We start from the raw sequence: 23,240 nt of genomic DNA on the forward strand, positions 1-23,240 counted from the left end.
GAAGCCACAATCGTTTTGCATTTTAGAAGCTGATCAACCCCCTGAAAAGGAAAGAAACACACCTGACCGGTTTTGTGTTAGCGCCACATAATGGCAACACACTGAACCATGGGGCACACCTCATCCCCTGCGCACCAGTCTAGACAAGTACAGTACTATCCTTAGACACAGCTATGCTCTACCTTCTGACCCTGAAACCATCTGGGCCAAACAACTGACCTCCAAATACATTAACCCTTAAGGTCAATTGACCTTAAAAAAACTGAAACTGCAGAAAGCATCTGGCCACTTCTTTGGGTCTAACTCTTCATTACTTGGGTCTTAATCCACTTATTTTCAACTCCATTAATATAGAAATATAATTAAATATCATATGATATTCAAGATTAACAGGCTAGCTAGTAACATGTGAGAACTGGATCAACTGTAGCCTAAGGGCCAGATTCACTGAACATTGACCTGTTATATTCCAGAAAGAATTATACAAAAAAGCAAAAACAAATGATAAAAAGTTGAAAAAGGTCGAAAGTGTTAATAAAATAGGTATTTAAGCCTTGTTTAATTTTCTCTCATAAAAGTTTTATGTCTCTTGGTCAGGTACAGTCAATGACGAGTACAGTACATTTTTCAGAACTGTATTTGACGTTTTAGGGGCGTGTCCCACATGTGACGTAATGATGGTGAGAAAGTCACTGCTACTAACCTCACGTTGGTTTAGCTGCCTGGACTATTTTTACAGTAAGGAAACATTTGCGCTTTTATTTGTGCCGTATATTTAGTATATTAAGTCGGTCTGAGAGGGGAAGGACAATCATAAACTTGATTTATGAAATTGATCTATCAGGGGGTCAGTGCTGAAAATTGCCTAAATCTGGATTGTTGCATCGTGGATGAGAAACACATGTTTTATGGAGGTGAGGACAACCCCGACAAGGCGCCAGCTATGTGGAGTTGTGGAGTGCGCTGTGTCCGGATGCGGTGCTTCACCAGGTAAAATATATTCCTCACAGAATCTTTCTCTGCTGTTCAGGTCATAGACCTACAGTAGCCTACCTACATATAGGCTATAGGTCCAGGCTGTCAGTGATTTGAGATTGACCGTTACCATTGACATTGAGGATGAATAGTTTTTCTGTAGTCCGTTATGGTAGCAATTTATATTATTAAATGTGCAGATCAAAAATAATAATAGGTTGAGATAGATGGTGTAACAGTGTTGTTATTGGTCTATATATATGATGTTACAGTGTTGTTATTGGTCAATATAGATGATGTTACAGTGTTGTTATTGGTCAATATAGATGATGTTACAGTGTTGTTATTGGTCAATATATGTTATTGTAGCTAGGTCTACATGGCATTCATGTTCTGATTTCACATTTTTATAATGATTTTGGAATTAGTTATTGGAAACCTACCATCACTGATATTATTCCCTATCTCAGAAAATATGCAATACCACAGAAAGAGGAAGACAAATAACATGAACTAATCTAATCTATACAATCTAATCTGTACAAATAAGAAACTATAGTAGCATTGTTGATTTGAACATACATCTCTGCCAGATATTGTCCCACATAGGAATGATCAAACAGTGTCAGAATGTGTGTGTGTATATGTGTGTGTGTGTGTGTGGTTTCCCAATTATGTTATAAAACCAGTATACATATTCTGCAGCTCTCCAGGTGAATGGATCAGAGTAATTGTAATATTGTTTCAGGACACAACTGATAGTGTAAATGGAAGTGTGTCAGAACAGGCACACAGTAATGTGTTTCCTTTAGAGTCATCTACTCCATACTAGTGTTAGGTAACATCATTTCTGAGAGATCAGAAGACACACCCAAAATATCTTATTCATTCAGAGAACAAAATGTGGATTTTAATATTGATGTATAAATCTTATCAATCAGACATCCGAGATGAGATCTTGACTGTTCCTGTAAAGAGGATGTATGGCGTCTGTGTGTTCCTTATAGTGTAGAGAGGATGTATGGCGTCTGTGTGTTCCTTATAGTGTAGAGAGGATGTATGGCGTCTGTGTGTTCCTTATAGTGTAGAGAGGATGTATGGCGTCTGTGTGTTCCTTATAGTGTAGAGAGGATGTATGGCGTCTGTGTGTTCCTTATAGTGTAGAGAGGATGTATGGCGTCTGTGTGTTCCTTGTACTGTAAAGGGGATGTATGGCGTCTGTGTGTTCCTTATCTTATCTCTCGGTCATTCAACTAGACTGGGCTAAATCTAGACAGTATCGTCTATTTTTTGGACATTTAATTAGTTTGGTCTCACCACACCACCACTATCTCAGTAGTGCAATCAAAGTATTTTGTTTCATTTGTGGTAAAGGATTCTCATCAGAGTTAATACAGAGTTGCTTTAACAATGAAATGTGTTGGGATTGAATTATGAGTTGTTAACGTTGATGCTGTGAACTGTTGTTTTACAGAACGATGACCTCTGATCTCCTACACATGGGAACTAGGAGACATCCAAGCCTGCTCCGGATATCCCTCCTGCTCCTTCTTCTTCATGCAGCCATAGGTGAGGTCTTATATACAGTAAGCAACACTGTACATGAGAAGCACACCTTTTGAGAACACAATCCAAAGGTTGTACTGAGAGACCATTGAGGAATGTCTCAGTCTGTTTAGCTGTCTACAGAGGGAATCTGAGAAACCCCATCCTACTGTTAGGCTGGAGAAGTCTGACATGCCAGTCACTCAGCATTACCTGGAATCAACACACACACACACAATGCCTCATACCTCCCAATTATAGAAAAACCTGCTGGTCTGGTTCGAGTCTCACCTGCGACTTAACGCCCAGAAATGTCACAAGGATGTTGTTATTCAACACACACTTTAGATGGAAACAATGAGTAATACTGAGGCCGAGAGGTAGGGAGGAAGAAGAGGTAGGGAGGAAGAAGAGGAAAAGAGAACTGTTGAGAAAAGAGGAAGGAGTGGGTGGTTTTTATTGTAGTGTATGGAGAAAGGCCTGTTATCAACAGCCAGTCGACTGTTAACAGTAGGCTTTTACTGGCCATTCTGGCTGGTGCATTGTTCACTGATCTTGTTGCCACAGACTGTCTGTCGGGCTCCCTGATCTGGGGAAGTAGCCTTGTGTCTAATGTTGTCATTACACTGACCGATGTTGACTTCTCTGTTTCTGTTCTCAGGACATTCCTTTGCACAAACATCTCAACCTCCACCCTTCTCAACCCATCCTCCATCTTTACCTCTACGAAGTGCACCGCTTATAACAATTATATCAACTAAACCGACTACAACCATATCAACTACCACGACCACACCTTCTCCAACAACTACAACCATATCAACTACAACTACCACACCTTCTCCAATAACTACAACAACATCCACACCCACATCAACTACAACAACAACACCTTCTCCAATAACTACAACAACTACACCAACAACATCCACACCAACCACAACCACATCAGCTAGAACAACCACACCTTCTCCAACAACTACAACCATATCAACTACAGCTACCACACCTTCTCCAACAACTACAACCATATCAATTACAACTACCACACCTTCTCCAATAACTACAACAACATCCACACCCACATCAACTACAACAACAACACCTTCTCCAATAACTACAACAACTACACCAACAACATCCACACCAACCACAACCACATCAGCTAGAACAACCACACCTTCTCCAACAACTACAACCATATCAACTACAACTACCACACCTTCTCCAACAACTACAACCATATCAATTACAACTACCACACCTTCTCCAATAACTACAACAACATCCACACCCACATCAACTACAACAACAACACCTTCTCCAATAACTACAACAACTACACCAACAACATCCACACCAACCACAACCACATCAGCTAGAACAACCACACCTTCTCCAACAACTACAACCATATCAACTACAACTACCACACCTTCTCCAACAACCACAACCATATCAATTACAACTACCACACCTTCTCCAACAACTACAACCATATCAACTACAACACCTTCTCCAACAACAACACCTTCTCCAATAACTACAACAACTACACCAACAACATCCACACCAACCACAACCACATCAGCTAGAACAACCACACCTTCTCCAACAACATCCACACCAACTACAACCACAACAACTACACCAACAACATCCACACCAATCACAACCACATCCAGTACAACAGTGTCTACCACCCCAAATACTTTAGCATCAATCATGTCACATACTAACACAACAACTACACCATATCCCACCACATCAGCTATAACCACAACACCTGCAGCTCCATCAACCATCCCATCCACAGCCACATTAACCACTACAGACATTTCTTCATCTAACACTCCAAACACGTCAGCAGTCTCAGTGCCCATGTCTAATGCAACAACCCCACCCCTCACATCCCTTACAACCCCTCACCCATCACCACTGCACACTGCCTCATCCAACATGACTAATGAACCAATGATGTCCACCATGCCGTATCCATCCACTATTCTGCACTCAACCTCGCCCATCATAACGTCCACTGCCAACAGTAAATTAGACAATACTTACTACAGTATGTTAAAATCTCATCATTCAATGACACTCATTGTACAGTCAGACTCAGCAAGTGAATGGACTCCTGTCTCTCCATTTCAGTGACCTCTAAAAATAACACTCCTCCAGGACACTCCACACCTTTGCCAACAACATTCACCTCTAATGCCAGTACAGGTAAGTCAACAGCCTTAGTAATGGTGGAGGGGTGTAACACAAAGAGTAATCATACTATTGACTGTATGTGAGATTAAGTCGCTGTATAATAGAGGAGTTTGTGTGGAGCTACAGATGTAGGATCTTAATTTGAGCCAGTTTGCTACAGCGGGAAAATAATCCTGCGGCAACAGGAAATGTGAATTATTATGTGGATTATAATTAATGTACATTTCTTGTAGGGGTTGGTCAATTTTTTTGTTAGGGCAAATCAAGTCTGACATTTTAAAGTGGAAATTACCAACTTTAGAAGCCTTTTTAAACCTCGAAATACACTACAAGTTTGCATTTCCTGCTCTCCAGGAAAATTATCTGTAAGTGTTGCATTGGTTTGCACTGATCCTCACATATCTCCTCTCCCCTCTCTGTTTCAGAGTCAGCAGAGGTACATTGTAACTTCTCACAGCTCTGTGCCAATCAGTGTACGTTTAATGAATCATGTTTATAATATGAATATATGATATTGAGGCATTAGTCTTTCATGTCCACTGGTATTGTACTTGCACGTTACGTTATTTTTTTTTGGGGGGGGGGTAAGAAATGTGCTATATAAATAAAGTATGATTGATTGATTGATTTGAAATGTACGATGAAATCCAATGTAATGTGTATGTTTAACAGCCGTGTACTACTGGATGATCCTTGCGGTGGAGGTGACTGGAGACCTGAAGAATGAGTCGGACATCAGTGGCTGGGTAGGCCACAGGAATGTGAATGAAACCTGATTGACTGATGTGTGATGAATCGTGTTGAAACTGTACATTTGTTTAGTTATACAGTTGAAGTCGGAAGTTTACATACACTTAGGTTGGAGTCATTAAAACTCATTTTTCAACCACTCCACAAATTTATTTTTAACAAACTATGGTTTTGGCATGTCGGTTAGGACATCTACTTTGTGCATGACACAAGTAATTTTTCGAACAATTGTTTACAGACAGAATATTTCACTCATAATTCACTGTATCACAATTCCAGTGGGTCAGAAGTTTACATACACTAAGTTGACTGTGCCTTTAAACAGCTTGGAAAATTCCAGATGATGATGTCATGGCTTTAGAAGCTTCTGATAAGCTAATTGACATCATTTGAGTCAATTGGAGGTGTACCTGTGGATGTATTTCAAGGCCTACCTTCAACCTCAGTGCCTCTTTGCTTGACATCATGGGAAAATCAAAAGAAATCAGCCAAGACCTCAGAAAAAGAATGGTAGACCTCCACAAGTCTGGTTCATCCTTGGGAGCAATTTCCAAATGCCTGAAGGTACCGTGTTCATCTGTACAAACAATAGTACGCAAGTATAAACACCATGGGACCACGCAGCCGTCATACCGCTCAGGAAGGAGACGCGTTCTGTCTCCTAGAGATTAACGTACTTTGGTGCGAAAAGTGCAAATCAATCCCAGAACAACAGCAAAGGACCTTGTGAAGATGCTGGAGGAAACAGGTACAAAAGTATCTATATCCACAGTCCTATATCGACATAACCTTAAAGGCCGCTCAGCAAGGAAGAAGCCACTTCTCCAAAACCGCCATAAAAAAGCCAGACTACGGTTTGCAACTGCACATGGGGACAAAGATCTTACTTTTTGGAGAAATGTCCTCTGGTCTGATGAAACAAAAATATAACTGTTTGGCCATAATGACCATTGTTATGTTTGGAGGAAAAAGGGGGTGGCAGCATCATGCTGTGGGGGTGTTTGCTGCAGGAGGGACTGGTGCACTTCACTAAATAGAGGGAATCATGAGGAAGGAAAATTATGTGGATAAATTGAAGCAACATCTCAAGACATCAGTCAGGAAGTTAAAGCTTCGTTGCAAATGGGTCTTGACCCCAAGCATACTTCCAAATTTGTGGCAAAATGGCTTAAGGACAACAAAGTCAAGGTATTGGAGTGGCCATCACAAAGCCCTGACCTCAATTCTATAGAAAATGTGTGGGCAGAACTGAAAAAGCGTGTGCGAGCAAGGAGGCCTACAAACTTCACTCAGGTCTGTCAGGAGGAATGGGCCAAAATTCACCCAACTTATTGTGGGAAGCTTGTGGAAGGCTACCTGAAACGTTTGACCCAAGTTAAACAATTTAAAGGCAATGCTACCAAATACTAATTGAGTGTATGTAAATTTCTGACCCACTGGGAATGTGATGAAATAAATAAAAGCTGAAATAAATCATTCTCTCTACTATTATTCTGACATTTCACATTCTTAAAATAAAGTGGTGATCCTAACTGACCTAAGACAGGGTATTTTTACTAGGATTAAATGTCAGGAATTGTGAAAAACTGAGTTTAAATGTATTTGGCTAAGGTGTATGTAAACTTCCGACTTCAACTCTACATCAAATGTGACAGCATTGTTTTCCTTTTTCAGTTATGGGCTCTATTTCATTCTCACTTGGACACCTGTGAGCCCTACAAGCCTGAACAAGCAAATGGAACAAACTCGACTGACACACTGCAAACCACCTCTGTCAGTCCAACATATCCCACCCCCTACAACATGACAACACTATCCCAGAACTTCATCAACTTCAGCATGACAACCTTGACAACAAACATGACAACTATGCTTTACAATAGTATTAGTACTCCCTCACACAACCATAGCATGACAACTCTTTCTCCCAGCTATACCATGTCCCCCAACTGGCCCCATAGCACCACAAGGTAAAGTATTTTGTCACACGTCATTATTGTTCGTTATGATTTATACCGTAGATGTGCAGAATATTATGTTTGAATATCAACAAAACAAATATATTCTAAAGCTAACTCTGTTTATTCACTGTCTGTTCTTCAGTGAAGCGCATGAAGGTGGAAATATGACTGCTGCCAGCCTGTTTCAAGTAAGACTAGATCTCTCTCCAGACAAACCTGCCTTAATGTGCATGTGAACAATAGAGGGTACTTTTTCTTTGTCTGTGAAAGTATGTGAGTTGAATCAAAACTCTTATCTTTACAGGACATTGAGGTGACGTGTGTCAATAAAACAGGGATCAGGTTAGTTAACCTCACAGGCGGCTGGTGGCCCCTGAATTGGGGAGGACGGGCTCATAGTAATGGCTGCAATGGAATTAATGGAATGGTATCGACACATCAAACACACGGTTTCCTTGTGTTTGATACCATTCCATTCACTTCATTCCAGTCATTAATATGAGCCGTCCTCCCCTCACCAGCCTCCTGTGGTGGAAATACCTCCACTAATTTCAATACTACAGTTCAGCATCATGTGTCCTGCTCCACACCTTAATATTGCCCCAAAACCTCCAGGAGGACTAGGTGCACTGTGCTGCTGCAGACGAGGAAGCCAACGTTTCCCTGTTGTTTTCAGCGGGCCCTGTGGCTGGGTCAGGAGAACAGCACCATACAAACCAATATAGTGGGAAATAGAGTGGAGAGAGTGGGTGAGTCGCATTGACCCTAATGTGAGTCTGAAATCTCTCACAGGAATGTACATTTATCTGAGCCTGACGTCTGTTGCTTGTTGCTTCTAGGTAAAGGTCTGTGTGCAGGCCAACTGCCGCCAAGTAATGGTTTTGCAAAGTGCAACGGCTTCCTCAATGGCACCCTCCCTCTTCCAGACACGTGTCACACTCCAGAGCCTGTCAATATCTCATGGTAAGTTGGATGTCACTCTGGAAAAGTAAATACTATGCTGCTGTTTCTGTGTTTTGTAGCATTTCTATAGTATCAATAGGGTATACAGTGCCTTCGGAAAGTATTCAGACCTCTTGACTTTTCAACATTTTGTTAGGTTACAGCCTTATTCTGAAATTGATTAAATTGTTTTTGTCCCTCATCAATCTACACACAATACCCCATAATGACAAAGCAAAAACAGGTTGTAAGACATCTTTGCTAATTTAGAAATAAAACCCCCGAAATATCACATTTACGTAAGTATTCAGACCATTTACTCAGTACTTTGTTGAAGCACCTTTGGTAGCGATTACAGCCTCGAGTCTTCTTGGGTATGTCGCTACAAGCTTGGCACACCTGTATTTGGGGAGTTTCTCCCATTCTTCTCTGCAAATCCTCTCAAGCTCTATCAGGTTGGATGGGGAGCGTTGCTGCACAGCTATTTTCAGGTCTCTCCAGAGATGTTCGATCAGGTTCAAGTCCGGGCTCTGGCTGGGCCACTCAAGGACATTCAGAGACTTGTCCTGAAGCCACTCCTGCGTTGTCTTGGCTGTGTGCTTAGGGTCGTTGTCCTGTTGGAAGGTGAACCTTGCCCCAGTCTGAGGTCCTGAGCGCTCTGGAGCAGGTTTTCATCAAGGATCGCTCTGTACTTTGTTCCGTTCATTTTTGCCTCGATCCTGAGTAGTCTCCCAGTCCCTGCCGCTGAAAAACATCCCCACAGCATGATGCTGCCACCACCATGCTTCACCGTAGGGATGGTGCCAGGTTTTCTCCAGACGTGACGCTTGGCATTCAGGCCAAAGAGTTTAATCTTGGTTTCATCAGACTAGAGAATCTTGTTTCTCATGGTCTGAGTCTTTAGGTGCCTTTTGGCAAACTCCAAGCGGGCTGTCATGTTCCTTTTACTGAGGAGTGGCTTCCGTCTGGCCACTCTACCATAAAGGCCTGATTGGTGGAGTGCTGCAGAGATGGTTGTCCTTCTGGAAGGTTCTCCCATCTCCACAGAGGAACTCTAGAGCTCTGTCAGAGTGACCAACGGGTTCTTGGTCACTTCCCTGACCAAGGCCTTTCTCCCCCGATTGCTCAGTTTGGCCAGGTGGCCAGCTCTAGGAAGAGTCTTGGTGGTTCCAAACTTCTTCCATTTAAGAATGATTGAGGCCACTGTGTTCTTGGGGACCTTCAATGCTGCAGACATTGTTTGGTACCCTTCCCCAGATCTGTGACTCGACACAATCCTGTCTTGGAGCTCTACGGACAATTCCTTCAACATCATGGCTTGGTTTTTGCTCTGACATGCACTGTCAACTGTGGGATCTTATATGGACAGGTGTGTGCCTTTCCAAATCATATCCAATCAATTGAATTTACCACAGGTGGACTCCAATCAAATTGTAGAAACATCTCAAGGATGATCAATGGAAACAGGATGCACCTGAGCTCAATTTCGAGTCTCATAGCAATAGGTCTGAATACTTATGTAAATAAGGTATTTCTGTTTACATTTTTTAATACAATTGCAAACATTTCTAAAAAACAGTTTTTGCTTTGTCATTATGGGGTATTGTGTATATATATTGCAGAGGATTTAAAAAAATTGTAATGTATTTTAGATTAAGGCTGTAACGTAACAAAATGTGGAAAAAGTCAAGGGGTCTGAATACTTTCCGAAGGCACTGTACATCCTCTCATATGAACATGTTGTATCTTACAGTGGGCATGCAGGGACTGTTTACGTACCTCTTGGGAATCAAACCCAAATGAACTGTGGCATGCCCCCTAAACCCCCAATCGGTAAAAACTATTACATTTTTTTCACCCTTGCTCATTTACCCATGTGATAGTGTAACATTTAAGAGGCAGACACAATAATTTGCCATTTCAAACTTCAGTGGGGGTTTTAAACACATATTGTTATCTAGATTAGATTAGAAGTTTAATAGTCAGATGTACAGGGTTGCAGGTGTAATTACAGGGTACAGTGAAAGTCTTAAGCTCCATCAAAGTGAAATAAAAACAATACAATTAATAATAAAGAATATAAATAAATATAAATCAAATATATACATATTAACACTGTAACGATGGTGAACCCCTCTATCTTGATAAGTACCACATTCCTGCTTTTCAGAGGCGGAGATTTTCTGCAACTGCTCCGCTTATTGCTATGGTAAAGGTAAATGCAATATTTACAAATAAACAGATCATTTTGGGCACCGAGTGGCGCAGCGGTCTAAGGCACTGCATCTCAGTGCTAGAGGCATCATTGCAGACCCTGGTTTGATTCCGGGCTGTATCACAATCCGGCCGTGATTGGGAGTCCCATAGGGCCCAGTGTCGTCCGGGTTTGGCCAGGGTAGGCCGTCATTGTAAATAAGAATTTGTTCTTAACTGACTTGCCTAGTTAAATAAAACATCGATTAGAAAATGTCACTGATACTGCGATGGACCCGCTACACCTTTTCATCTCCCACCATTTGATAACTCTATCTTCCTCCCTCTCTGTTTAGCTGCATACTATACCTTGGGTATACAGATCAAAGATCCTGCTATGAATATTTCAAACATCTTATATATGGTGAGTTGTTTCTGTTGTGTCACCTGTTTGTGAGTGTTTGTGTGCATATATCTGTGTGTGTGTGTGTTTGTAATTTTATGCATGTGTGTGTGTGTGTGTGCGCGCGCTGTGTTCCCTAGATTGATCAGCTAAAAAAACCTTCACCCTGCACCAACACCTCAGAGACACAGTATGTCCTTTTCATCTGTTTTAAAACTGTTTTCTCTCTGCTTAACGTCAATATGCTCACACTTTCCAATTAGATCATTACAGCGTAAATTAAGCCCAATAGTACATATAGCGCCATACCTTGCTACACTACGTTTGATATTTTTTCTGACGTAATTCTCTGTTACAGTTCTCCCTGTCCCCCCATCATATCAACTATCTACCAGGTAATTTTACATTGAGATAATACCCCAACCCCACAATGAGCTTTCATTGTTTTATGTTTCTCTGTAAAGAAACCATATGCTAACTTATTGACACAGTCTTGGGGTGACATCATTTGAAACCTTATGAGCTATTCTGTGTTGTTTTCACACAGGATGCTCATGTGGAATGTAGTGGCGTAAATACCAAGTGAGTTCCTGTACTCCTTGCAGGCCAAAAACTTCTACAGTACATTCAAGACGGCCCTTTATGTGGAGTGATGAGGGTGGTGTGACCTATTAATAACTATACCATCACTGTTTTCCTACCAGTCTCCAAAGCTGCAGGGTTATCGTGCGCCTTGACCATTCGGTGCCTATATGTACAGTCAGTACTGCATTGATGAATCTGTTCAATGATAAGCCTGGTATTGGCTATAATGGAACGGTGACGCGAGCGGGTGAGTAGCCATACCATGGATGGTGAAAGCATCTGTGTATTTATTCATATATACCCTTGCAACGCCAAGGTTGTGGGTTCAATTCCCACGGGGGGCCAGTATGCACTCACTAACTGTAAGTCGCTCAGGATAAGAGCGTCTGCTAAATGACAAAAATATTTTAAAAAATACACATTATACAGTTTGTGTTTCTGACTGTTTGTGTTCATATTTCACACAGCCATTTGTGGCTGGCCAGGATCCAGTGGAGGTCTATTGAATTCGACCTTCATGTGGAAGGAGATCAACCTCAACCCCACTATGTTCTGTGAGGTTGAAAATACATATGACGTCATCAGCTGGTCAGTTCAGTCTCTCTTTGTGTGTTTCAAAGACAGCAAAACCTTGTTACACATTTTGTAATTGTGTAAAACACTAAATGATGGAGAGTAAGCACATTGCACATTGTTATTTGTACATTGAAGTTATATAGCTATTTATAAATCGAGCTCTGAATGTTGATTGGCTGAAAGCTCAGTTGGTAGAGCATGGCGCTTGCAACGCCAAGGTTGTGGGTTCGATTCCCACGGGGGGCCAGTATGAAAAATGTATGCACTCACTAACTGTAAGTCGCTCTGGATAAGAGCGTCTGCTAAATGACTAAAACATTTTTTTTTTTTTATGTATATCAGACCGTATACCATGGGTATGACAAAAATACTTTTTACTGTTCTAATTACGTTGGTAACCAGTTTATAATAGCAATAAGGTACCTCTGTGTCACGACTTCCGCCGAGGCTGCCTCCCCTCCTTGTTCGGGTGGGTGATTCTGTGATGAGGTGGTGTTGAAGAAGTCAGGAGCAGGAGGGTAAATCACAGAATAACAGGCTTTAATCCGCAAAATACAGGTTTACGCAGAAATGCGTCAAACACACTCCAGGGCACAAGGCATACAGGAACACAGGAAAAACTCCCGTCGATACACAATACACAACCTCCACCGAGCTTCACAAACCTCCACAATAAACAATCACCCACACAGACAAGGAAGCAGAGGGAACACTTATACCATGACTAATGAGGGAATAAGGACCAGGTGTGTGTGATTGAAGACAAGACAAATGGAGTGATGATAAATGGATCGGCAGTAGCTAGTAAGCCGGTGACGCCGAACGCCGAAATCTGCCCGAACAAGGAAGGGAGGCAGCCTCGGCGGAAGTCGTGACACTCGGGGGTTTGTGGTATATAGCCAATATACCACGGCTAAGGGCTGTATCCAGGCACTCTGCATTGCATTGTGCATATGAAAGCCCTTATCTGTGGTATATTGGCCATATACCACACCTCCTCTGGCCTTATTACTTAAATATATAATCGACTATATGCACTGAAGATCTACATTTATCTGTCCCTTTCTCTGTTTAGCAAACAAGGGGAAAATGTGTGTGTGCTCCTGAATGAAACGTGCGACCCCATGCCTCCTACTACTTCACCCAACACAATGGCTAACACCTTTTTACCTGCAACAACGATACTGTCTCCTCCACCCACTAACACGATACAGCTAAACACCTCCTCCCTCCCATTGTACACAACATTAGCTCCGCTAAACACCACTTCTACAGCTCCAAATACTACATTATCAGCTCCAAATACAACCATTGCCACGACGACCCTGGGTAATACCACTACAAACCCATCAACACCCATCATTCCACCAGTGAATCACACAACAGCTTCCCCAAAGTACACCACGACAGCTGTAATAACAACAACCACTGCAGGTAACCCCCGGGATATTATCCCAAGCTGATCTCTGAATTACCTGGGCCATAGCTGCCACTGCCACATTCATTTACATTTAATATTTAGAGCCAAAGTCAAAGTTCCCCTCTGATAACGTCCTTGTTTTTATTATGGATCCTTCTCCTCACAGCGCCCAACACCACAGCAGCCAGTAGTGTAGAGCAGGCCAACCAGCTGCTGGATCTGACTAGTAACGTGTCCAAGCTCAACTCCTCCCAGGTGGACCAGCTGGTGTCCCAGCTGGAGGCCCTGCTGGCCGGGCCCAATGTCAGCCTGGCTCTGGGGCAAACCTCTGTCAAGATTGTTAGCAACCTGCTGGGTGCCTCCTCTGGCACTCTGGCTTCCTCCTCCACCAAGTGAGCTGCCTGGAGATAAACAATCTACTGTTGTGCTGCCTGTTGAGCTGCCTGTTGAGCTGCCTGTTGAACTGCCTGTTGAGCTGCCTGTTAGCTGCCTGTTTAGCTGCCTGTTAGCTGCCTGTTAGCTGCCTGTTTAGCTGTACCATAAATTATTACTTATACAAAGCCTGTAAAGAGACTGTGACAACATTTTCTTAAAACCGGAAGAAATCTTAGCAATGGCCTTGACCAGCCTGCACATCAGAATAACAGTTGATTTTTCTACCAGGATCATTGGGATTGTTGATACGGTGGGCCTGAAGCTGGTCGTTCAGCAAGAGGCTACAATTTTAACTAAGTCGGTTGCTGTTGCTGTCAAAACAGTGGACGGCACTAATTTCCAGCAAACATCTTTCTCCATCCCGGACCCTAACAATGTACAGGTATGACCTAAACCTTCCAGTAAGGAAACACTGAATAGCAAATACTGTAGCCTCGGTTGCCGTCAAAATATATGCAAAAGTAATGTAGGACATCCTTCACTCTACATGAATGATATTTGCACTCTACCGCATGTCTGGTACGATGTGGTATGTAGATAGACACATAACTCCTGTTTATTGCTACATGTTAACCATAGAGAAATGTGTCCCCTCCAGATCCGTGGAGGCGGCAGAGCCAGGAGAAGTGTGAGAGCCGAGGAGGGTTCCCTTCCTCAGGGCTCCGTCACGTTTCCCTCCTCCCTCACAGCGAACCTCTCCCCTGAGCAGCAGCTACAGGCCTCCAGACTCCAGTTCAACTTCTACCAGAAGAGCACTGTGTTCCAGGTGCTTTACCTGCTCCTCTGTATTCAATACTGTCCCAACCTATTGCCAAGCCTAAACCTCCATTGCTACTTAAGCATCCCTTGCTATTTATGTAGATATGATGACTGAATAAATGTCACATAAATTGGTAAGAAATGAAGAACTGTGACACCCTAGTAAAATATTGTATAGTAATTGGATAGTATTCTTTCCATGCCGTTCCTCAGGACCGAGCCCTGGGAGACAGCAGGCTGTACAGTGGGATCTTGGGAGCCAGTGTGGCGAACCTGTCAATCAAATCTCTGCAGGAGGACGTGGTGATCACCCTGAGAAACACTGAGCCCGTCCCAGTGAGTCAAACAAACACACTGTGCATTCATCTAGTCCTTTTTCCCTATGTCAAGGATGGGACATCTGGAGAAAGTATTTCATGTCAGTCACCTTGTTGACAATCCTTGACACCCTGTCTTCTCTTCATCATTTGTCTACACAGGCTAATTTTGTGGTTTCATGTGCTTTCTGGGACTTTGGCTTGAATGGTAAGTGTTCCTCTTGTGTCTCCCAAAATGAAATTAAGACTACCTCTGACAATTGACAGGCATTAAAGAATTTTAAAAACAATTTCTGGTAGGTGGCTCAGGAGGCTGGAACCGAGACGGCTGCTCTGTCCGGAACAGCACAGATAATGAGACCGTCTGTGCCTGCAACCATCTCACCAGCTTTGGTGTGCTACTGGTGAGTCCTTTCTGAGACAGGGTTGCTATGTGATCTCTCCCATTCAGTCTTTGTCAACAATGGAGGACTTATTTTTAGAATAATTCCATGTGTACAACATGTTTTTTGTCTTTCTTCTCCCAGGACATCTCCAGAACGGGCATAACCAATCGTCTCCAGGCCACAATCCTCACCTACATCACCTACATCGGCTGTGGTATCTCCGCCATCTTCCTCTCCATCACTCTGCTCACCTACCTGGCCTTTGGGTGAGTCTGAGCCCCTTGTGATCAGCGCAGTATATCCATGATGACACCCACCTGGAGATCTAAATACAAAGACATATAAACAAGCTCTAATCAATGTAATACCAATCGTAATTCCTTTCGTGGTGTTCCTTTAGGAAACTGCGTAAGGACATGCCATCTAAGATCCTGATCCAGCTGTGTGTGGCTCTGTTGTTCTTAAACCTGGTGTTCCTGGTGGACTCCTGGCTGGCCCTCTACCCTGATGCTGTTGGCCTGTGCATCTCCACCGCCTGGTTCCTACACTACTTCCTGCTGGCCTCCTTCACCTGGATGGGCCTGGAGGCCGTCCACATGTACCTGGCCCTCGTCAAGGTCTTCAACACATACATAACACGCTATATGCTCAAGTTCTCACTCGTCGGCTGGGGTAAGTGACAAAAATATTCTGTGACTGTCGTCAGAGTGAAAAAAAGCCACCACGTGCTTATAAAAAAGTAACAGTTACTTACAGTTCAATGTAGTCTGTTGTCTCTCATGTCAGGCGTCCCACTCCTTGTGGTCATCGTCGTTATTGCTGTTGATAAGGACAACTACGGCCTTGTTGGCTACGGAAAGTACTCAGATGGCTCCCCTACAGATGACTTGTGAGTCCCTTGCATTTTGTTCACTATTTAACATGCCAATTTACAGTTGGAGTCTTGGTATGAAGTGCGTGTATATGTGCATCATGACATTTATACCAGTATTCGCATCTGCATAATAGGATAGCTGATCAATTCAAATATGGTCTCCTGTATTTTAGCCCATATCTCTTCTCTCCTTTCCTCTCACACAGCTGCTGGCTGAAGAACAACATTGCCTTCTACGTATCTGTGGTGGCTTACTTCTGTGTCATCTTCCTGTTGAACCTCAGCATGTTTGTGGTGGTGATGGTTCAGCTCTGTCGTATAAAGAGTCAGAACCCCCACAACATGAGACACCGTAACGGGCTTCAGGACCTGCGCAGTGTGCTTGGGATCACCCTACTCCTGGGCCTCACCTGGGGCTTTGCCTTCTTCGCCTGGGGGCCCGTCAACCTGGCCTTCATGTACCTCTTCGCCATCTTCAACTCCTTTCAAGGTAAGATTTAGAACTCCTCCAGATTTGTATTGATTTGAAAATGAATTCACCATTAATGTTCTCAGAGAAGACACCGACACAATGTCTGGGGAGTTTCTTGGGAAACCTGTTGCCAAGTGTGTAACAAAAGTGTAGGTACCTGACGCTCGTGTTCTCTTCCAGGGTTCTTTATCTTTGTGTTCTACTGTGCTGTGAAGGAGAATGTGAGGAGGCAGTGGAGGACTTATCTCTGCTGCGGTAGACTGAGACTGGCAGAGAACTCAGGTAAGACCTGTTGACCTACACCTTACAACATTTTTTCCATGTATTTTTATTTTGTATTTATTAGGGATCCCCATTAGTTCCTGCCAAGGCAGCAGCTACTCTTCCTGGGGTCCAAACACATTAAGGCACTTACATCACACATAAAACAAAAGATAAAACAGTACATATATAACATTAGTACACCACTACATATCTACAATACAAAATGTATAATACCACCATACAACAATATTACAATGTATGTGTGTGTAGAGTGTGTGTGCTAGTGTTTGTGTGTGTATGCGTGTGTCTGTACCTGTGTGTGTGTCTCTTCACAGTCCCCTCTGTTCCATAAGGTGTATTTTTAACTGCTTGCATCAGTTACCTGATGTGGAATAGAGTTCCATGTAGTCATGGCTCTATGTAGTACTGTGCACCTCCCATAGTCTGTTCTGGACTTGGGGATTGTGTAGAGACCTCTGGTGGCATTTCTTGTGGGGTATGCATTGGTGTCCGAGCTGTGTGCTAGTAGTTTAAACAGACAGCTCGGTGCATTTAGCATGTCAACACTTCTTACAAAAACAAGTAGTGATGAAGTCAATCTCTCCTTCACTTTGAGCCATGAGATATTTACATGCATATTATTAATGTTAGCTCCGTGTACATTTAAGGGTCTGCCCTGCTGCCATATTCTAAGCCAATTGTAATTTTCCTAAGTCACTCTTTGTGGCACCTGACCACACGACTGTCCAGGTGTGACAAACCTAGGGCCTGTAGGACCTGCCTTGTTGAAAGTGTTGTTAAGAAGGCAGAGCAGCGCATTATTATGGACAGACTTCTCCCCATTTTAGCTACTGTTGTATCAACATGATTTGACCATAACAGTTTACAATCCAGGGTTACTCCAAGCAGTTTAGTCACCTCAACTTGCTAAATTTCCACATTATTCATTACAAGATTTAGTTGAGGTTTAGGGTTTAGTGAGTGATTTGTCCCAAATACAATACTTTTAGTTTTTGAAATATTTAGGACTAACTTATTCCTTGCCACCCATTCTGAAACTAACTGCAGCTCTTTGTTAAGTGTTGCTGTCATTTCAGTTGCTGTAGTAGCTGACGTGTATAGTGTTGAGTCATCCGCATACATAGACACACTGGCTTTACTCAAAGCCAGTGGCAGGTCATTATTAAAGATTGAAAAAGGGGGCCTAGACAGCTGCCCTGGGGAAATGCTGATTCTACCTGGATTATGTTGGAGAGGCTTCCATTAAAGAACACCCTCTGTGTTCTGTTAGACAGGTAACTCTTTATCCACAATATAGCAGGGGGTGTAAAGCCATAACATACGTTTTTTCAGCAGCAGACTATGATCGAGAATGTCAAAAGCCGCACTGAAGTCTAACAAAACAGCTCCCACAATATTTTTAGCGTCATTTTCTCTCAGCCAATCATCAGTCATTTGTGTAAGTGCCGTGCTTGTTGAATGTCCTTCCCTATAAGCGTGCTGAAAGTCTGATGTCAATTTGTTTACTGTAAAATAGCATTGTATCTGGTCAAACACTATTTTTCCCAAATTTTTACTAAGGGTTGGTAACAGGCTGATTGGTTGGCTATTTGAGCCAGTAGAGGGGGCTTTACTATTCTTGGGTAGCGAAATGACTTTTGCTTCCCTGAATTAAGATATTTTATGTAATTTAATGTGAGAGGTTTTAATTAACTCTTGTTTCATCACAGACTGGAGCCGTACGGCTACACAGAAGACGGGGAAGAAGTCATTGTCAGTGACCAGAGCCACATCTCTCCGCTCCTACAACTCCTCCCAGTTCAATCATTCCTCCAGCTCCTCCTTCTTGACTGGTGACTCCCCAGAGCGGCCCAGTGGAGCAACAGGTAGGCAAGGGGATCCAGAGAGGGGGAATCAGGGATTACTAACAACCAATATGGGTCAGACAACAATAGAGAAATACTTTTTGTATATGCTGATCTACTTTCTGCCCCTGATAAAGCATTACATCATATTAAACCTCTGTATGCAGAGGAGGGGATGGCTTAGCAAGCCTTCATCTCCATCTCACTGATGACCTATGTAACCTCTGAAATATCTGTGACAGGCTCTGAGATGACCTTTGCCCTTTGACATCATTTTACCCAGAATTGGAGCTAGCCGTACAGTTTGAGCTTCGACCACGGCTATAGCGCCTCACTTCTTTTAGCCTCTTACTGATGGTGCACAGTATCTGCTGTGTGTTTGTTTGCAACAGTGTGTGAGAGTGTGTGTGTCTATGTGTGTGACACTTTACAGCAGGATTTAGTCAGCTTAACCCATCCAATCAAATAGTGACTATCTAACTGTAGCCCCGCCCATGTGCCTGGCTCAGCTGCTGGCTGCCAGCTGGCTCTGATTCCACCAGTCACGTGTGTCTCTGCTCTCTTGTTGCTTGTTTATCTGCTCTTGGTCATGAAAATGGCCTTTCATCCATTCTGCTGCCAGATGTCTGAAAGAATGTCATACATTTAGTTATAAACAGTGAATCACCAGAATAATTTGTCCCTTGAATATAGGATACTCGAAGCCTACCCTTACGGAAAAACCACATGAATTTACACAACTACACGTCAAAACATGATGTGTTCTAAAAACACATGATTTCACATGAAATTTCACACGTGAAATCATGTGATTCTCCACAAGTGAAATCATGTTGTTTTGCTGTAAGGGTATCCACCGTGATTTACTTTCCTTATACGTGGTCCTTTAATGTAGAGTTCATCTCAGAAATACCCCTCTAAGGATTTCAATGCAGTAACGTGTGTACAGAATAAGCTGTAACTCCGATGTATCCCATTTCAGAAAGTCCATTTGACGACAGAACCATCACAGCCCTTGAGGAGCTCAACTCAGACGTGGTCCTCAACGAGGTGAACAGCCAATTCAGGACTCAGAGTCAGAGAGCACCCTGAGTCCTGGGAAACACAAGGCCTAGGGTAGGCTGGTGAGGAATGGACTTACGTGAGACAGTGTGTTTCATATTATTTTCTACGTTTATATTAAATATTTGAATGTTAATGCTGCATTTAGTAGTTTAATGGAAGTGTGTGACAGACCACACTGAAGAGATGGGACATCACCAAAGAGCCAGCATGCTCATGGATTTCGTCTAGTTGACCTACCAGTACTATCATGAACTCGTCTGGGCTGGCACCTATGATTGTGAATATCAATACATGTACTGAAAAGGTATCTACAGTAGCACAGAGGAAAAACCCAACTGATAGATCCTCATGAGCTGCATCCTTTGACTGCATACTACATGCTTTCTTGTTTTTCTCCACATTATTCAGAGGCATAAGCTAACGCATATTAACACTCTGTCACTACCTGGTTTGATTTAATTTAAGATAAAGGCAAAGCTCTTTTATACTATACTCAGAATCAAGATATTTCCATGAGATATTTAAGCAATAAGGCCCGAGGGGGTGTGGAATATGGCCAATATACCACGGCTAAGGGCTGTTCTTATGCATGACGCAACGCGGAGTGCCTGGATACAGCCCTTAGCCGTGGTATATTGGCAATATACTACAAACCCCAAAGGTGCCTAATTGCTATTATAAACTGGTTACCAACGTAATTAGAGCAGTAAAAATAAATGTTTTGTCATACCCGTGGTATACAGTCTGATATACCACGGCTGTCAGCCAATCAGCATTCAGGGCTCCAACCACCCAGTTTATAAATATGTATATATATTTTCAAGTGGCATCAGAACAATGGCTGTATAATGAAATGTTATTTCACTAATAACAAATGTATAAATAAAATGAAATTTATTTTAAGCTAATCTGATATTGTATTTTTCTGATATTCACTGATATAAAAGACTTACGTGCACGTTCATTTTCATACACATTTAAATTCATACTACTCACAGTAACTAAATGTATAAACCAGTGGAGAAAAACAACAACTGTGCATTACAGCAGAAGCAGTCATATGAACAGCACCAGCAACTTCACACCTGAACCCGGATTCTAACAGGTTTCTAATAAAAAGCAGGTTTACACAATAGTATCTCTTCTTCAGTAGGGCTTGACTGTCCAAAACTCCCACAATGCACTCTGGTAGACACCAATGGTTAAGGTCATAATCCAGTGGGCGGCAGAATACATCGGCTTGATGATGATGCTGTTGTCAGTGTGAATAACCTAATAGATAATATACAGTGGTAATATAGTTCAGAAGTCATTAGACAATCCTGCTTTAGGTGTACACGCTCCAATACTCCACTGCATGATGAACTGTTAGTAGACTTGACAGTGTATTCACCTACTTGAGTACAAACTCCAGTAGATGATGTTGAACAGCAGGTAGGTGATGGGGAAGACGACTCTGGAGTAGGAGTCGATCATGTAGCTGTTGCTCATGATGAAGCTGAGGTTGTGTTTGATGGATTTTTTGCGTCGTAGCCTGGTGCCCTCTGTGGGCGGGGGCTCTGCAGCAGAGTTCCTCGAGTTCCTCAACGTGGCCGTCCGACTCCGCTCTGTGTTGGGGGTACTGGGCAGCTCTGGGAACGGCGTCAGGTCAATGTCATTGTCATGGTAACATCCATCAAAGGCCATAGTTTGAGTGGCATTAAAATTGGCAGGGATCTGAGGAGAGAGAGGGGAGGGAATTTAAATGTTTAAATTCAATGATCTTCCGATGGTAGAATACATTATGACCAGTAGGGGGAGTTATTGTTATAACCTACTTTGGCACTTATATTGTGGATCTGAGAGTGGTAGCATGTTCCATATTTCATAATATACCCATGCACATGATCCCTCACTCTGTGACTTATCTAACCCATGAACTTTGACCCTATAGACTCCGTAAGTGTCAGTGACCTTTCCCCCCTTGAGCTTCTTCATCTCCTCCACAGTGGTGAAGTAGTTGACGGTGGCGTACTCTATGACGGACAGGAAGACGAACAGGAAGCTGGCCCACAGGTAGATGTCTACCGCTTTCACATAAGACACCTGGGGCATGGAGGCTGACACGCCTGTGATGATGGTGGACATGGTCAGAACTGTGGTGATGCCTGGAGAGGGAGCGAGAGAGAGAGAGAGAGAGAGCGAGAGAGAGAGAGAGAGAGAGAGAGAGCGAGAGAGAGAGAGAGAGAGAGAGCGAGAGAGAGAGAGAGAGAGAGAGATAAATGAGAGAGCGAGAGTGGGAAATGGAGAGAGAGAAAGAAAGAGAGAAAGCGAGAGAAAGAGAGATTATTGAGTTAAGGTATCATTCTCGATCAATCTGTTTTTCTAAGCCTTCTTTCACCACCACAAGGTATTTGTACCATGACAGCCTTCGATGATAAAAAGAGAGAGGCAAACGTATGGAAAAATAATGAGGTGTATAACTGTATGGAGGTTTAGCATAGATGGATGGAAAGACAAACAAGAAATGGTGTAGGAGTCTGTACATTGAGCTCTACTTCCATGAGAAGCTAGCTGTACATGTATATTCGTTCTTATTGTAATGGGACTTTTTTCGCTGAAGTGGGAAGATAGGTTTCATTTATTACATTTTTACATTTTAGTCATTTAGCAGACGCTCTTATCCAGTTAGTGAGTGCATACATTTTTCATACTGGCCCCCCGTGGGAAACAAACCCACAACCCTGGCGTTGCAAGCGCCATGCTCTACCAACTGAGCTACAGTATACAATAGGTATCAGTGTGTAAACACAAACTCTGTGTTAATGGGGTTGACATTTATTTATTTTATTTATATTTTTGTTGCAGAGTGAAATTAGGCCAGCTTTTGTTACGGTATGACCCTCTAAAGAGCTGCGCTGCTCCCAGGGTGAAGCACACTCCACACTGCTGCATTAGCAAAGTCAACATTATTCACAAATCTGAGTGCAAAGTCAACATCTCTCTCTCTCCTATCTCTCTCTCCTCTCTCTCTCCCTTCTCTCTCTCTCCTCTCTTTCTCATTCTTTCTCCTCTCTCTCCTCTCTCTCGCTCTCTCTCCTCTCTCTCTCTCCTCTCCTCTCTCTCTCTCTTTATCCTCTCTCTCCTCTCTCTCCTCTCTCTCTCCTCTCTCCTCTCTCTCCTCTCTCTCGCTCCTCTCTCTCGCCTATCGCTCTCTCCTCTCTCTCCTATCGCTCTCTCCTCTCTCTCTCGTTCTC

At 42.8% G+C, this 23,240-nt stretch overlaps 3 protein-coding genes across 3 annotated transcripts in view; 2 read left to right on the forward strand and 1 right to left on the reverse strand.

Annotated features, from left to right (window-relative positions):
- Positions 1-673: 673 nt before the first annotated feature.
- Positions 674-6,974, forward strand: LOC311100087 (uncharacterized protein). Its single transcript, XM_084140833.1, has 6 exons — positions 674-990; positions 2,450-2,544; positions 3,182-4,567; positions 4,675-4,749; positions 5,163-5,210; positions 5,410-6,974. Exons 1-6 carry the CDS (start codon positions 827-829, stop codon positions 5,511-5,513), a joined length of 1,872 nt encoding a protein of 623 aa, XP_083996959.1. The 5' UTR covers positions 674-826; the 3' UTR covers positions 5,514-6,974.
- A 4,786-nt stretch (positions 6,975-11,760) lies between these two features.
- LOC311099843 (adhesion G-protein coupled receptor G2-like) lies at positions 11,761-20,909 on the forward strand (the record flags this gene model as incomplete). The annotated part of the gene is made up of 16 exons (XM_084140577.1): positions 11,761-11,818; positions 12,039-12,125; positions 13,519-13,581; positions 13,734-13,959; positions 14,231-14,384; positions 14,601-14,768; positions 14,975-15,097; positions 15,241-15,286; positions 15,379-15,482; positions 15,606-15,730; positions 15,865-16,136; positions 16,251-16,353; positions 16,545-16,828; positions 16,991-17,092; positions 18,805-18,960; positions 19,922-20,909. 16 exons carry the CDS (start codon positions 11,761-11,763, stop codon positions 20,029-20,031), a joined length of 2,181 nt encoding a protein of 726 aa, XP_083996703.1. The 3' UTR covers positions 20,032-20,909.
- A 480-nt stretch (positions 20,910-21,389) lies between these two features.
- The window catches only part of LOC311099664 (gamma-aminobutyric acid receptor subunit rho-3-like), a gene marked incomplete at its 5' end in the record, with an annotated part of 10,580 nt that continues 8,729 nt past the window's right edge, over positions 21,390-23,240 (reverse strand). Inside the window, 2 exons of the mRNA XM_084140385.1 lie at positions 21,390-21,720; positions 21,958-22,151. Of these exons, the coding sequence (XP_083996511.1) occupies positions 21,394-21,720; positions 21,958-22,151 (521 nt within the window). The 3' untranslated portion in view covers positions 21,390-21,393. The remainder of the gene's footprint in view (positions 21,721-21,957; positions 22,152-23,240) is intronic.

The sequence above is a fragment of the Coregonus lavaretus genome (assembly GCF_964263955.1).
Source record: "Coregonus lavaretus genome assembly, chromosome: 24".
NCBI lineage: Eukaryota > Metazoa > Chordata > Actinopteri > Salmoniformes > Salmonidae > Coregonus > Coregonus lavaretus.